Raw genomic sequence first — 17,450 nt, 5'->3', positions numbered from 1 at the left:
CTATAAATATTTTGTTGCTAACATTTTACTAAATAATGCATTCAGCAAGAATGGTAATTTGAATTCAATATGAGCCCCAAATTTAGTAAAATAAGTTTATGGTTATGTACTGTATGTATATACAGTATACAAAGTATATATATGGCATGGGGAAAAAAAGTATTTAGAAGTCATTGGCTGCTGTTAACTGTGTGGTTACCATTCTTCATGATATGTGTTCAACAGAAGAAAGGACACCTTACAGATGAATAAATGTGACAGAATTTTCATTCATGGCTGAAGCATCCCTTTAAGATGTGGGTGTTGCATTAAAAAATTAATGTTTTCACCGAAAGATCAGGTTATGACTTTTTGATTAAACATTATGAGGGCAAAATAAATAGTTTGCTATAACATGCATTTACAAAATTGTAATTTTGTGTTGATTTATGTAATTATTATTGCTCATCCTCTTTCACATACTACTTAAAAAATAGTATCCAGTATACAGTATTTACTTTTCAATATGCTGTACACTTACAACTAGTTTCTGCTTTAAATACAAAATCTGTTATTGTATTTGAATGAATGTATCTTCCATTGAGGCCTTGTTTTACCTTTTTCTCTTCAGCTTTTTAAATCAACCACTGAACAGGCAAAACATAAAGCACAGTTTTCTGCTTCCTCCGTCTCATGAAGTGCGCTGTGTAATTAACATGCTGGTAAATCTATTCACGGCCGAGTCTCAGAGTGTGACTAATGCAGCGTCTCTGTGCGTTAGCTAAGATTGTCAGAGACATGAGGAAGGCTGGAAGTTGATCAAAAAACAGATAATTGTGCCATTTCCTCCATTGTGTATGTTTGGTAATAAGGTGTTGCTTGCTTCGTGAAACCTCTCAGGATGAGACTGACGACGTGAAAACGAATCTGTGCCAGCCTCGGCACTCAACGCTTGACCTTGTGGCCTTGAGATGTTTATAGAGCTATCACTGCACTGCTGCTTAAATAAGTGCTCAAGCTGTCCATTAGCAAAGCGTTTCAACTGATACTGAAAGATGTGCTGTCCAGCTGGATGCTTTCATTTGTGCTGATCAGATTCTAGGTCTTCTGAACCCAGATCAGACCGGGCTTTTTCACTCTTGCATCATGTTCTTCTAGCAACAGCGCCTGTCGCTCTATGATTTCTGAAGTGTCATTACGAATTTTGCTTGTCTGGCATTTCAAACTCTTTAGAATGTTTCTCATTTATGTTGCATATTTGCATCTCTGTTGTAACACCCATCAATACGCTTTTCTATTTACAGCAGAATGATTAATTCATTAGTGTAGCTTTTGTGCCATGCATGTGAAATGAAAAGCATAATGAAAAAGCGGTGTAGGTGGTGGATCTGATTGTTCAATTCCTTGCCACGTCTCTAGCCGAGTTACAAAACCAGCATGGCAATTGGTGTTAGTTGCCATGACAACATTTATTGCAACGTGAGATAGCGAGAAAATAAATGAATTATGCTTCTATTCAGAGGTATTACGAAACAATTAAGCAACCAAAATAGTATACTAATTAGTATTATAGTTATTTAATTATGACGGATCAATTCACATTTCTTGTTCGTTGCTCTCCTGGCTTTGAGATCAAATCACTTCTTAGGGATAAATTCGATCTGTTTTAAAGGAGTAGTTCTCTCAAACTGGAAAATTGACTGATTGTTAACTCTCCCTCAGGCAAACCATGATGTAGATGAGTTTGTTTCTTCATCAGATTTGGAGAAATGCAGCATTGCATCACTTGTTCACGAATGCTTCCTCTGCAGTGAATGGGTGCCGTCAGAATGAGAGTCCAAAAAGCTGATAAAAACATCAAATTTAGCATATTTCTATTTTTAGGCGAACTATTCCTTGGAAGTTAAAATGCATAAATGTCCATTACTATACAAGAGCTGAAAAACTCCCGCCTTTATTTTGACAGAACAGTTTAAGGAAAGACAGGATGCAATTATTATTATGCATCTAACACAAAATATTGTCTGTTTTCTGCTGAATACTTTAAAACAATTGACATGAACATGTCTGAAATTTTAGTCAGCACAAATGAGCTCAGGTGCTCCATGCACGCTCCATCTGTCACCATCACATCTGAGTTTTGTTGGACAGTATTTATGTTCACAGGATGAAACATTTCATAAATCATCTCATCTTGGCAGAAGCCACTGACTTCTAAATCAGAATGCTGTTTTGTAACAAAACTGTTCTGCAGCTGCGCAACGCCTCGCGTCCCTTAATGTTTGCTGTTCAGCTCGCGACAGAAGCAGCGCGTGTCTCCAGGCTAAATAAAGCGCGTTTAGTCGCTGCCCCTTCTCTCTCTCGCGCGCGCGCTCTCTCTCTCTGTCTCTCCATCACTGAATGGGTTTCAGGGAGAATAACGCTTCTCATTCCGTCTGAAGAGCGCCTGCGCCAGTCTTTCTATCTGCGTGTTCAGCAGCATGACTTCAGCCGAGTCCCTCGCGCCGGGAAAAGCGTATCATCAAGAACAGGTAGAGACTTTGAAGTCCGAGAGCTTCTCTTTTCTAGTTCATGCTTCGTGTGTGTGGAGTGTCGGACGTGAGGAGAGTCGTGCCTGATCTCTCACTGTCAGTTCCAGCTGCGTGTGATTTGAGCTCGTCGTGTCTGAACGGCACGTTTAATTAAATTATGAGATCTTATTTTGTATCAAATTACTTTACATGTTTAAAACTAAAGAACAGAAATAAATTACAATTTAAAACATATTAAAATATAATACTGTTATTTTAAATTGTAATATATATATATATATATATATATATTTATATTATATATATATAATTAAATAAATGCAGCCTTGGCCAAGTCAAGTGTCAAGTCACCCTAATTTATAAAAATATTTATGTTTTACTTTTTTTTTACAAACTTTTGACAGCTGTTGCATGTATTAGAAGTCTAACTATATTGAACATGGCAAAATAATATATGTCTCAATCAAGAAAATACTTAAGAAGGTTTTTTTTTTTTGTGCTATAATAATATCACTTCTACCACTCAGCCTTGATATACGGTTTTCTTCATGCATGTGGCTTTCATACCCTATAAAATACACTGTGTCAGAAAAATACTGTTATGCATTATTGCCTACTGGATTGCATTTTGCTAAGTGTAAATTTTAAATTATATATAGTTTAACCTACTTTGTAAAAGTAATACTCCTTACGTAAGCAGAGTTCTTTTCTTCTGTAATTTTTTGCATTTTAATTAAACTCTGTAGCTACTATGGTACTAGAGTTAATGCTAGAAACATGGCATTGGGTAGTGCAAGTACAGTATTGTTGGCTCTTATTATGAACTGTGATTGTCCTCATTTGTAAGTCACAGGATAAAAGTGTCTGCTAAATTATTAAATGTAAACGAGATTAAAAGTTCATCTGAACTGCTTACATTTTCAAATAGACATGAGAGGATATTACATATTACACTAAACACAACCTAAACCACAATATATATATATATAATATTTTACTATGCTGTCTTGTTGAATATAAAATAGATTTGCAACAAATTATATGTTAATTCATACTTTTTATATAAAAAAGTTGTAATGTTTTACTGTAAATGTACTTTTAAAATTATTTCATTAAATCCCATATAATTTTATTACATGTGTTAAGGTAACTTACGAAACAGGTTTTTAATGTAGAATTTGTACATTTTATATACAATACAGACCAAAAGTTTGGAAACATTACTATTTTTAATGTTTTTGAAAGAAGTTTCTTCTGCTCATCAAGCCTGCATTTATTTGATCAAAAATACAGAAAAAAAACAGTAATATTGTGAAATATTATTACAATTTAAAATAATAGTTTTCTATTTGAATATACTTTAAGAAAATAATTTATTCCTGTGATGCGCAGCTGAATTTTCAGCATCATTCCTCCAGCTTCAGTGCCACATGTAACATCAGTCGATCACATGATCATTTAGAAATCATTCTTATATTCTGATTTATTATGAGTGTTGGAAACAGTTCTGCTGTCTAATATATTTGATCAATAAAAGGTTAAAAAGAACTGCATTTATTCAAAATAAAAAAAAATATAATAATATATATTCTAATAATATATTTTCTTTATTATCACTTTTTATCAATTTAACACATCCTTGCTGAAAAAAGTATTGATTTTATTTTAAAAAAAAGAAAGAAAAGAAAAAGTACTGACGCCAAATTACTGACCAGTAGTGTATATTGTTATTACAAAATATTTATATTTTAAAAACATAGCTTCTTTTTTTTTTCTTTTTTTTTTTTTTTATTTATCAAAGTATCCTAAAAAAGTATCAAATGTTCTGAAAAAATATTAAGCAGCAGAACTGTTTCCAACTTTGATAATGAATCATCATATTAGAATGATTTCTAAAGGATCATGTGATAATGATCCTAAAAATTCAGCTTTGCATCAGAGAAATAAATGATCATTTAAAGTATAATACATTTAAAAACAATTATTTTAAATTGTAATAATATTTCACAATATTTAATTTTTTTCTGTATTTTTGATCAAGTAAATGCAGGCTTGATGAGCAGAAGAAACTTCTTTCAAAAACATTAAAAATAGTAATGTTTCCAAATTCTTAGTCTGTACTGTATATATATATCTGGAACCTGAAATAATCCACAGGTCATAATTATATGACATTGATCATTTAATTTAATTTAATTTAATTTAATTTAATTTAATTTAATTTATATATATATATATATATGTGTGTGTGTGTGTGTGTGTGTATGTGTGTGTGTGTGTGTGTGTGTGTGTGTGTGTGTGTGTGTGTGTGTGTGTGTGTGTGTGTGTGTCCTAGTCCTACTATTAAAAAATATATATATATAAATACTGTAAATATGATATAAAGGAATTTATCATGTAACCAGTGGTTGTGTGGAGTATTTTACAAAAGTTTAGAGGATTTAAGTTTATCTCTAAACAGTAATCAGTGTATGAAGTAAAAGATCAGCTAGTATACTAAAAATGAATAAATATTAAGCAACCCAACATGTGTTCTGTCCTATACTCAGCCCTTATCAGGTGGCTGTCAAAACCTCCGCACAACAGATGGCCAGCGTAAACACCACTCTTTATTTCCCGATCTGCAGTTATTGTGTCAAGCCCTGTAACCTGCATTCTCATCGCTCAAATCAATAAAGCAGAACTGCTGCATCTGTGCTCTGATTCCTTTCACGCTATTCATTAATCACACATTCTCCTGACCTTGTTACATTGTTCTCCAAACATGACCTATCAACCATGTGTCACTTAAATGAAGTCTACTGCAATTTTTATTATATTTAGGATTTTTATTGAAGAAATCGTGATATTTAAAGAGCACCCTCTCAAGCTGCTTTTCACACTTCATCCCTAAGTAGGGCTCTCTGATGACACTGATTAGGGTTTAAGCAGTGGAAGAATGGCTTGTCTTAGAATAGCTGCCTTTGATTCTGCTGAAAGGAGGGGCTATATTTGGAGTGGTGGCAGCGATTAAGTGGGTCTGATAGACGGGATTAATTGGGAATTGCGTTTGATGTTTGGAGCCCAGATGAAAAAGAACATCCCCCATTAAGTACAATTATGAGCAATCAGTTCGGGCAAAGCACTGACAGACGGGAGCATGGGTTCCCGTCCACCTGCCCTTCAAAGTGCACCTGTCTGAGCAACAACAGCAGCGTGTTAGGAATAGCTCCGATTCGGCAGCTTTTTGGATTAGGTTTATGATTTTAATATTGCTATACGATGATGACGTTCTAATTGAAGAACTCACTCTCCGTGTGATCAAGGAGATTTGATAGAGGCACAATCATAATTAATATTTAGGCTGTTTGCTTTCCAGGTGGATCTCATTTAAAGTTGTCTCCTTAATAACTTCTGCATGCTTGCGCCTGGATAAAAGCTCTTTCACATCAAGCTGTGGGTTTACTGTATGTTGTTTAGCCTTGTTTTGTTGGAGGGGTTGTGTGGGAATTACTGTGCCCTTCTTTCTCTCTTTCTCATCATTCCTAGAGGTGATGGATTTTAATATCTGTCAGAGATGCCATATAATAAGTGTTACTCTGTTATGTAACGGTCCTTTCTCTTTCTTACTCATGTTGGTGAATCTTACAAAAACATATTACATTTACCACCAAAATCAATAGGGAAATAAATATAGCACTTTTTTTATAAATCACTTTTTTTTTTTGAATTACACATTATACTGTTTAATATTTTAATACACAATTTAATTTTAAATCAACAAATTAAAGAGAATAAATACTACTATGATGTATGAATGATTTTATATCTTTGGGGGTTTTGGCATTACAGTAAAGGAAAATAATGAACTATTGATGCTCATTTTCTTTACATAAAATACAATTTCTAATTTCTTTCTTTTATATTTTGCAACACATTTTGCACATTCACGAGCACTGCACATTTGCTATTTAAACTTCATAACAACATTTTAAACATGGTTTTTAAATATCCTGTGGAAAATGTGAGTGGTGTTTGCTAGTGTTGGATGGAATCCACCTCATCGAGTCTAACTAACGGAGTTTGAGTGGGAGATGTTTATTAATGTATTAATGTGGTGCAAGATGTAGTTTATTGGCCCACTTCAATAGAAGCACTGGTTCTTACAGTAGATATGGCTCAGATCTCTCCTGTACATTTGTGTGATGTATTTAAATCAGTGGTTAAGCTGTTTTTTCATCCACCAGATAAAAATCGCTGAGACTAATAGCACAGCTCTGCTCATCAGGATTTGAAGTGTCATTCATATCCACGTGTTGAAATGATTTTGTGCGTATCACTACCTCTAAGTAATGGTAATGGTCGCAGTAGCCCTATTTTCAGTTGAGCTATTTTTCTACCTCCCTCCATCACCTCTGAGACAAATCACAACATGTCTTCGCTGGTGATACTGTTTCTGTTAAATCATGGTCAGTTTCTTTCTCTGCAGTGTAGCAGATTGCTTTATGACTCATATTACTCCACATCATAATTTCAGATCTGTTCTGTAGCTTTTTTGTAACAATTCTGCGTTGAGTTGAGTCGTTATTGCAGTGAGAAAAAGCATGGTTGGTTTAATAAAAGCTAGTAAGTCCATTTAAATTAATGTTAAAACTAAAGAAGGCCATATTTTAAAATGTCATTTATTCCTGTGATGCAAAGCTGAATTCTCAGCATCATTCCTCCAGCCTTCAGAGTCACATGATCATAAATCATTCTAATATTATTATTATTAATATTGAAAACGGTTGTGCTTCTTCATATCTTTGTGGAAGTCTTTATTTATTTATTTTCTTCAGGTTTGTTTGATGTATAGAAAGTTTTAAAAGAAGCATTTATTTGTAACATGATAAATGTCTTTTTTGTCATTTTTGGTAAATGTAATATATATTTGATGAATAGAAGTTTATTTATTAAATTATTACTATTATTATTTAAATATATTTAATTGGTATTTTTTTGCAGAACTGTTTAATCACTCATCACGATTGAGAAGATTATAATGGGCCTGTTAAAGATCTCTTTTATGCATGATTGAGCTGTTGTGCCAGTCAACTCTCCTGTCTATTTCATAGTTGTGAAGTGCCCTTCACACACATATGGCACTCAGAAGTGCTTTCCTTCACAAATGCTGGTGCTGTCAGGATTGACGTGACGGAAGATAAAAGGTGATCACGCTATTGCAGGCTAAATATATGGTGTTGTCAGTGGAGAGCACTGGAAATACTGTTTCTCGCTGATGTTTTTACAATAAAACAGAGTGCTTGCTGTCAGAACAGAGAAACAAATGATTATTATAACATCAAAAGCATTCATAAATCGGTGGAAAAGTGATATCCCATTATGGCATAGCAATATGTCACTTGATGACCTCTGGGAAATGAAGTGAAACATGCCTGGCGGGTGTCGTGACAGATCGGCCGATGATTTCTGCGTTCGCATGAACTAATAAGAGCCGCTCGCAGATGAAGATGTCTGTTCTAGTGGAAGCTCTGTGTATGAGAAAACTGTGCTGCTTTGTGCTGCAACAATGGCTTTCATTCCTCCTCCATCATTTCCTGTTTGTTTCTTTTGTTGTTTCCTAGTTTGCCCATTAGGTGTAACAAATGAGAGCCGCTTCATTTCGGCGTTGCCTTCAGTCTCCTATCGCTCAGAGTTTCAGCTTTAGCTTCCCAGCTTCTCTAATGGCTTTTTTTAGGCTGAAACTAATGAAGACATCTGCTTCGGTGTCCCTTTTCATGAAATAATTCAAGGTTGCCCTGATCATGGCTTGTTTTTCTGTTATTTCATTCTTGCAGAGGCAAAATTTTCTGCACAAAGTTTGGCCTACTTCGCAGCTTATTCTGACAGTAAGAGAGTCCTTGCCTGACATATAATAACCATTTACTGTTCATTTAGTTCATATCTGATGTTTAGGTGTGATAAAACCCTATCCACCTTGACTTTTCACAGACTTTGCATAAGCCAGCGAATCAGATCATAACTGATGCATCCTTGGACACATACTACTTTTAGAGACTACTTTTATGTTTTTTGATTGACTGGTACTTTTGGTCAACTCCTAAGTGGTTCAGAAAGACTTAAAATATGGTGCATGAGTCATGAGTCAGAGATTCCTTATTTTAATTATTATTTTTAGATTAGAGGTGATTAGGGATGTTTTATTTTTCTAGTTTTGTAGTGTTCTGTTGCTTAACAAGGTATGGTCTCCACTGTCTGTACTGTGTATGGAAAAGAGATATTATGTTATATAGTGATGGTCAGTAAATGACGAAAGGATTTTTATTTTTGGCCTATCCCTTTAAAGCTAAATACTCAAGTTTGTTTTTGAGCATCTTAGCATATCAGTCTCAGTGATTAGGAGATCTCCATGGGTCTGAAATGCAGCTCAATGGATTCTCATGGTTGGGAAAGTGCTGTGATTTGATCACTGGTTACTTAAGAATCCCAGAGAATCTGACGATGATTACTGCTTCCTCAACTGTAGCAAACCAGTTTTCATTTAGGTTGTAGGCTACAAGAAACACATCTTGAAGATCTTTCAAGGTTATCATAATGATATAAAGTACTTCTAGGTGAACTGACAGATTAATGATGAACGACAGAAAGCTTATATTGCTGCAAGCACATCTCTTTGTCTTCTGCCTAAAATAAAACAGCTGCTGCAAAGGTCATCCCAAAATCAATAACATTTCAATTACAAGCAAACAAGACTGTGGCATATGACGCCCCGCAGTAGATTTTTTTGAGACATCTCATTTTGATTTCATGCTTTCTTCATGGTGTGTATATCAAAAAATCGAGGAAAACATTAAATGACTACACAACAGATAGACTGTTCAAAATGAAGACCCTAAATGTTGATGGATCTTAGTAGTAATGGGATTCTCTACAGCTGCAGTTACTCTAGGACACCTGTGGAAACTTGAGGAGAAATTACTTCTTACATCCTAAATACACCAAAAACACCATTTGGTTTGAAGTAAATGCAAAATTTTCTAAATTGAAAATTAGTTCTGAGATAAAATAAAGTATCATTTGTTTGGAAATGCCAATTGTTTGATGTTTTGTGACTAGTGCAAAGATATTCATACATTTTTGGTGTGACTTAAGTGTCAAAGTACTTTGTAGTGTCAATGTATTTATTTAAATCTCAATATTTTGGACATTTCACACAATTCAGATGACTTCTTGTTTCAGGAAGGGTTCATTTTTCATGTAACTAAACCTGAAGGATACCATACTGTAACACAAACTCAGAACTCTTGCTAGTGACACACAAGGTCAAATATCCACTTACAGGCTGTGAGTCAGAAGATGTGAGGCAGACTGTCCTTGCAAAGTTAGAACTACCTAACTTTATAGAAACAGCCTTTGTGCCACAAACAGTGTTTTAAATAGAGCTTAACCACTGATTTCTAATTGTGTCCTATTTTAGAAGGCCAAACAAATTAGTTTCGCTTCCACAACGAAACACAGAGCGTCTCCACGACATGGCAGTGGCGGCAACAGCCAAAATAAAAGTTACACCTTTCTTTGCGTGAACATTTGAGCGCATTATGTAAATCTTCCCACATCGTGATGGAGACTTGTGGGGGCATGTTACTGTGCATTCACACCAGACACGACTTGCACAAATATATCGCGCTATTCGTGCGTAGTTGGACACTTGAAAATTTTGAGTTTATTCGCTTAATTCGCGCATGAAATTCGCTTCATTTGCGTGTGAAATTAACTTCACAACAGATGCAAATTCACGTCATGGGAGGGGCTTTTGCTAGTTGAGTTCACACAGCATTCTGATTTCAACCACCATTTATTATTTATAAATGTTGTTTTAAAAGTATTTCAGGTGAGAATGTAGGTGTCTTAAACTCAAATATGAGGTTTATTTATAAAGACAGTGCCTATTTAAAAATGTATTTAGCTGATTTTGGAGACGATCAGCTTACATGAGCTCAGTCCTCATGTATCCGTCTAGAGCAGTCTCAACACGGCTAGTCCTTCTGATATGTGCTGCTGGCTCTGATGTCTCTTTGGTGGTTAAACAGAAAATATAATCCTTTCTTTTGGTAAATCCAACAGGTAATCTTTGGTCTTTCTTCAATTAGTCTATTTCTTCCAAGCAAGATCCTTTTTATTTCTGTTTCTGTAAAAGTATAAAGAAGTATCATAAGCTCCGGGTATCCACATACAGCGACGATGACTTTGTCCTCCATTGTTTTTCAAATTTTCCCTCCGCTCGCTACATCGTAATCACGTCACTACTAGAATAAACTACTGATTGGTTAATGTGGCGCGAAATTTTGCCAAAGTTCACATTTTCAACTTTAGCGTTGCATCTTTGGCACCGCCTCATTCGCGTGAATCGCACCGTAGGATGTGTATTCGCATCTTTGCATTAACTTAACATGTAAATCACTCACGCTTAATGCTTCATTCGCATCTGGTGTGAACACACCATTAGAACGAGCTATTTAAGGTTGGAAAGTTGACTTTTAACTTTTATAAAGAATATCTCTTTGGATTTGAGACTTTAGTTTTTGTAACTTTACAGATCTTTACAGAAGAGAAAGGAAGTATTGAAATCACATCATATGACCCCTTTAAGGTTAATAAATAAAGTTTATTGTGTGGGTGGAATCATTCAACAGCTGCTGTGTGTAGACTGAATGCAGAATGATGCTTCCTCTTCAACTAATGCTCTGCCTCATTGTATGGATGCTTGATATATTTCTGCACCAAACATGGAAAATGTGATATTTTTCGAGCACAGTCGAGAGGGCTTGTGTCTGTTCAATTACAAGATCAAAAGCTTTCAGTCGCCTCTTCAGTCTGCACCACATCACAGACGGAGGGCTTTCTTTAAACCTGGCCTCTGATTGCATTATATGTCCTGCCATGGCATTTCTTTCAAAGGCACCTCCGACCCTTGTGTCAATGGATAATTGCACCTATTGAACTTTTTTTGTGTCTCCACAGAAGATCTTTAAATTTTCCAGCAGGATGTTGTTTCATGTGAATGGATCAGATGGATGTCTGACTGGTTAGCCCTGAATCTGATCCTCTGACAGCATGCGTTCTTAATTTAGAACTTAACATTTATTATGTATTGATGGATTTATCCTTGATGTGTATGGAGTCTATTTCATGTTGCTGATGTGGAAAGTTCACTTGAGCTAAAAGCCGTCAATGACCAATCAGAACTGACCCAGTACAAACACTATGAAGCTACGTATATACAGATTTTAAATTATTAGGCATGTTCAGATTTCCTTTCATTTATAGTTGTACTTTATAATGTTGATGGCAGAATAATACTTTTTGCAAAAATGTATAAAAATATATATATATGAAAAAACCCTGAGCCTTTCCAGTTAACTATTATTATTACCAACTTAACTATCTTTTTTGTTTGTATTAATTGAAATAAAGCTTACATAAAAAACTTCAATAAAATAAGTTTGAATACTAAAACTGAAATAAAAATAAATACGAAATAACACTGCAGATAAATTTCCTTGATTTTTAAAAAATGTTTAATTTATTAAAACTAACAAAGTATGTTTTTTTTTTTACATTGAACAATGATGGAGCTATTCTTTACCCATCTTCTATGGTGTTTTCTTAGCAGCATACTGTATAAAACAAAAACAAAAAAAATGAAAATGTTATATTGTTGTAGTAGTTATGAACAAATACAAAGATGTAACTTTTTATATGGAACTCTATATGTTTCTATATGTTATGTTTTTACTCAATTGGCTTATGTTTTTTTGGAACAAAGCAGGAATTACTGTCTGTCTGAAATGGGCGCATGAAGGAATATTGTAACGGGGCTCAATTACGCATGTTCTTAAAACAGAGTAATGGGCTCACTCACTCAGTACGCGCTGAAGGCTCGTTACAAAATGGCTAAAGGGTCTTTCACACAGGACGTGGTATACACTGCGCTGGACCCTGGGCTCAGCGTTGCCCTTCAGATACAACGCGATTTGCACTGCACTATGCCAAGAGGGAGTATGCCCGTGCATACGTTCTATTTCTAACAGTTCTTCTATCTAATAACGTGCAGGCCTGTTAATTGTATCGCACTGCTCAGGAAATTCCGACACAGTACAGTACTAGTCCATTTTGAATTCCGTGCTTGTTTGGATGCCCCGATCGATTGGTAAAGTGCACCCAAACACCACTGGAGGATCTTCTATTTCTGGTCTGTTAAACGCATTGACCATTTTGCAACAAGCCTTCATCACGTACTGAGGAGCGAGCGCTTGACTGAGTAGCCTAACATAAACATATAAGTTGGTGTTTTTTTTCTTCTTCGGGGGTGTCAGGGGCGTTGCCTGTTGCGTCGTTTGGGTTATTGGGCTACCTTGTTGAATGCATATCATTATATTTCACAATTTTTTATATATTTTCCAAATATAATTAATTAGTCCAACGAACCGTTCGGTACATAATGCGTACCGCGTACCGAACCGAAAGCCTCGTACTGAACAGTTCAATACGAAGACGCGTATAGTTGCACCCCTTATATATATATATACACACACACACACACATGGAAAGTATTTATATATATATACACACACACATGGAAAGTATTTAGACCCCCTGTATGCATACACACACACAGACACACACACACACACACACACACACACACTCACTTACTGGCCACTTTATTGGGTACACCTTTTGCCTTCAGAACTGCCTTAGTTCTTTGTGGCATAGATTCAACATTGGAAACATTCCTCAGAGATTTTTGTCCATACTGACATGAAAGCGTCACACAGTTGCTGCAGATTTGTCGGCTGCCCATCCATGATGCGAATCTCCCGTTCCACCACATCCCAAAGCTGCTCTACTGGATTGAGATCTGGTGACTAAGGACCATGGCCATGACATTTAAACGACATTTAAACGATGCTCAATTGGTACTAAGGGGCCCAAATTGTGCCAAGAAAATATTAATTTTATCACCAGCAGCAGCCTGAACCATTGAGACAAGGCAGGATGAATCAATGCTTTCATGATCTTTATGCCAAATTCTGGCCCTACCATCTGAATGTCCCAGCAGAAATCAAGACCAGGCAATGTTTTCCGAATCTTCTATTGTACAATTTTGGTGAGCCTGTGTGAATTGTAGCCTCCGCTTCTTGTTCTTAGCTGAAAGGAGCGGTGTGGTCTTCTGGTGTAGTTCGACGTGTTGTGTATGCAGAGATGGTATTCTGCATACCTTGGTTGTAACGACTGGTTATTTGAGTTACTGCTGCCTTTCTATCATGTTTAACCAGTCTGCCCATTTTCCTCTGATTTCTGACATCAGCAAGGCATGTTCGTCAATTTTAAGGTCAAATCAAAATAATCATCCTATACAGAACTGCCGTTTACTTCTGGCTTTAATAAAAAATAATAATAAAACATTCTTTTTTGTCACAGTTTAGTTCATTTGCATGCTGGCGTACTTCCGGAAAAATTGGCTGAAAAAAGACTAAATACCAGCCGATTGTTGATCGCATATTTCTCAAATACTCAAAAAAGACATGAGAGATATATCTAAGATAAAGTAATCCATATGAAAACAATGCGATGTCCCATCTTTCACGTCTCCCTTCATTATATCTAATGCGAACACTAAAGCGACTACAGTGAACATTTTCCAATTGAATTAAAATCTGTTTAGTTTTTGAAGTCTAGTCAGTAAAAAGTCTCATGAAAAATATATTTACAAACCCAATCCAACCACTATAGGTGGCTTGACTCTGATTAAAATCCGATTTTTGTTAATGTTTTTCAGTCCAAACCGTGTTTTCATTGCATGGCAAGTTGTTATGCAATGTGTTGCTTCTGCATTTCAAACAGCATAAACATTCCATAAACAGAATTTTCAATGAGAATAACATAAAATGAGTTCCAAGTGACCAGCAGTTCTTAGCTCTACACCTTTCAGCTGTCCAATAATCCTTCTGTTAAGGTCCTCAAGTGTTCCTGTGGCTCAGTGGTAGAGCATTGCATTAGCAGTGCAAAGGGTTGTGGGTTCGATTCCCAGGGAACACGTTAGGTAAAAAAACGTTAGCCTGAATGCACTAAGTTTTTTTGGGTAAAAGTTTCTGCTAAATGCATAAATGTCTTTGAAGGAATAGGGCATTGGAATGATCACTACTGTATGGAACACATGCACATGAATTCAAGCATCCTTGAGATTAGATTGAACCCAGCAGCATTGGTGAGTCATTTGTGTGTGATTTAGCCTGGCTCTGACCCTACAAGGACACCCAGGAAATCCCATCTGATGAGGCTTAACAGATGCGGCTGTCCTGCTGGCCAGTGACTTTGTGTTTCAGCACAGCATCAGTCGATTGAAATCACTGATGCCAGTCGTGGTTCTGGCCTCGGAGAGTGAGAAGCCCTAACTTTGTCACTGAAGCAATCACACTCTGCCTCTTGTCTCATCTATTTCACTTGTTACCCTGGAAACAAGAGATCGGGAAAGATAAATTTCATCCTTCATGACGAGTTTCTGTCCTTGTTCTTCTGAGGCAACAAAAACAAAACCTACTTACAGAGGAACACCAAACCACGGATGAGGTTTGTAGGGTTTTATCCTTATCGCAAGAATAACTAAACCTAGGATTTTTTTTTTCTCATGTACTTGAATACAGGGCTTGAGAAGTTTTTAACAGGTGTGTGTTTCATAAAAACCTAAAAACCCACAGGGAACACACTTTCCAGACTGTTTGAGCTGCTGTAATCTCACATAAGTTGAGAATCTTCGTTCGATCAAGTTTAGAAGGACAGATACACAATCTTTAATTTTCATTTGGAGAATTTTAGAAACCTGTTTCTTTCACACATATCCCGGTGGAAATCTTCTTAAACAGACACAGTCTCCTGCTCCCTAAGAACGAAATCCCTCTTGTTGTACAAGATGAGAATGTTTTCATGTGTTTTGCTTCTGAGCTTTGTTAGACAATTACATCCGCCCTCACGGGACAACACAGATTTCTGCGTTTGTCAAATAAACAAACAAGCTACCGCAAAAGGGATTATTTTGAAAACTCAGATGTATGAAAGCCTTTGACAATTTATTGTTGGTTGCGTGTATGGTAAGCACAAACTTGTCAGTCAGAAATGTTCGTATCCATTTGATTGTTACTGTGTTTAGTTATTTTTAATAATGCTCCACTATACAAAGACAGAAAATATCATATCACATACACGTCTTCAATTTATAAATCATTATTATGGCAGCTGAAAGTTTTGTTTTATCATAACTGGATACTGCAGTTTTGCATTGCCCTGTAAACATGTATATCATATTTACAGTAACACACACAACGAATATCTGTCTGTTCTACTCATTTTAACTGACTTGTGGAAACTGCTCAAAAAAAAAAAAAAAAAAAAAGATTATTCGACATATAGCATTACGCAAATAGTTCCTTTCCCTGGTAACGAGTTACTTTTATTATAGAGTAATTCAGTTACTAACTCAGTTACTTTTTGGAACAAGTAGTGAGTAACTATAACTAAATACTTTTTTAAAGTAACGTTCCCAACAGTGGTTGTGAGAGAGTTCAAAACAAAGCAGTTTAATGGTATCCGGTTCACGAACAGATCTTTTTGAACCAGTTCACCAAATCGAACTGAATCGTTTTAAACGTTTCGCGTCTCCAATACGCATTAATCCACAAATCAATCAATCAATCACCTTTATTTATATAGTGCTTTAAACAAAATACATTGCGCCAAAGCACTGAACAACATTCATTTGGAAAACAGTGTCTCAATAATGCAAAATGATAGTTAAAGGCAGTTCATCATTGAATTTAGTTATGTCATCTCTGTTCAGTTGAAATAGTGTCTGTTTTAATTTGCAATCAAGTCAATGATATCGCTGTAGATGAAGTGACCCCAACTAAGCAAGCCAGAGGCGACAGCGGCAAGGAACCGAAACTCCATCGGTGATAGAATGGAGAAAAAAACCTTGGGAGAAACCAGGCTCAGTTGGGGGGCCAGTTCTCCTCTGACCAGACGAAACCAGTAGTTCAATTCCAGGCTGCAGCAAAGTCAGATTGTGCAGAAGAATCATCTGTTTCCTGTGGTCTTGTCCTGGTGGTCCTCTGAGACAAGGTCTTTACAGGGCATCTGTATCTGGGGCTCTAGTTGTCCTGGTCTCCGCTGTCTTTCAGGGATGTAGAGGTCCTTTCTAGATGATGATCTCCATCTGGTCTGGATACGTACTGGATCCGGGTGACTGCAGTGACCCTCTGATCTGGACACAGACTGGATCTGGTGGCCACGGTGACCTCGGAACAAGAGAGAAACAGACAAATATTAGCGTAGATGCCATTCTTCTAATGATGTAGAAAGTACGGTGTTATGTGAAGTGTTCCGGTTCCAGTTTACCTAATTAATGCAGCCTAAAAATCCTTTAACGGATTTAGATATTAAAAGCATATTAGTATGTTATGTGTATGCCAAGTTAAAGAGATGGGTCTTTAATCTAGATTTAAACTGCAAGAGTGTGTCTGCCTCCCGAACAATGTTAGGTAGGTTATTCCAGAGTTTAGGCGCCAAATAGGAAAAGGATCTGCCGCCCGCAGTTGATTTTGATATTCTAGGTATTATCAAATTGCCTGAGTTTTGAGAACGTAGCGGACGTAGAGGAGTATAATGTAAAAGGAGCTCATTCAAATACTGAGGTGCTAAACCATTCAGGGCTTTATAAGTAATAAGCAATATTTTAAAATCTATACGATGTTTGATAGGGAGCCAGTGCAGTGTGGACAGGACCGGGCTAATATGGTCATACTTCCTGGTTCTAGTAAGAACTCTTGCTGCTGCATTTTGGACTAGCTGTAGTTTGTTTACCAAGCGTGCAGAACAACCACCCAATAAAGCATTACAATAGTC

The 17,450-nt window shown here is 36.2% G+C and overlaps 1 protein-coding gene across 2 annotated transcripts in view; it reads left to right on the top strand.

The window, feature by feature from the left end:
* LOC113038818 (dipeptidyl aminopeptidase-like protein 6) overlaps positions 1-17,450 on the top strand; it is a 98,064-nt gene that overhangs the window by 34,160 nt on the left and 46,454 nt on the right. Inside the window, exon 1 of one of the 2 annotated variants that reach the window (XM_026196518.1) lies at positions 2,225-2,510. The exons of the other annotated variant lie outside the window; for it this stretch is intronic. Coding sequence (XP_026052303.1) covers positions 2,460-2,510 — 51 coding nt within the window. The 5' untranslated portion in view covers positions 2,225-2,459. Of the gene's footprint in view, positions 1-2,224; positions 2,511-17,450 lie in introns of those variants that run through there. 2 annotated transcript variants of the gene reach the window in all.

This window comes from Carassius auratus, chromosome 2, assembly GCF_003368295.1.
Source record: "Carassius auratus strain Wakin chromosome 2, ASM336829v1, whole genome shotgun sequence".
NCBI lineage: Eukaryota > Metazoa > Chordata > Actinopteri > Cypriniformes > Cyprinidae > Carassius > Carassius auratus.
This window is presented reverse-complemented; position numbering and strand designations above follow the sequence as displayed.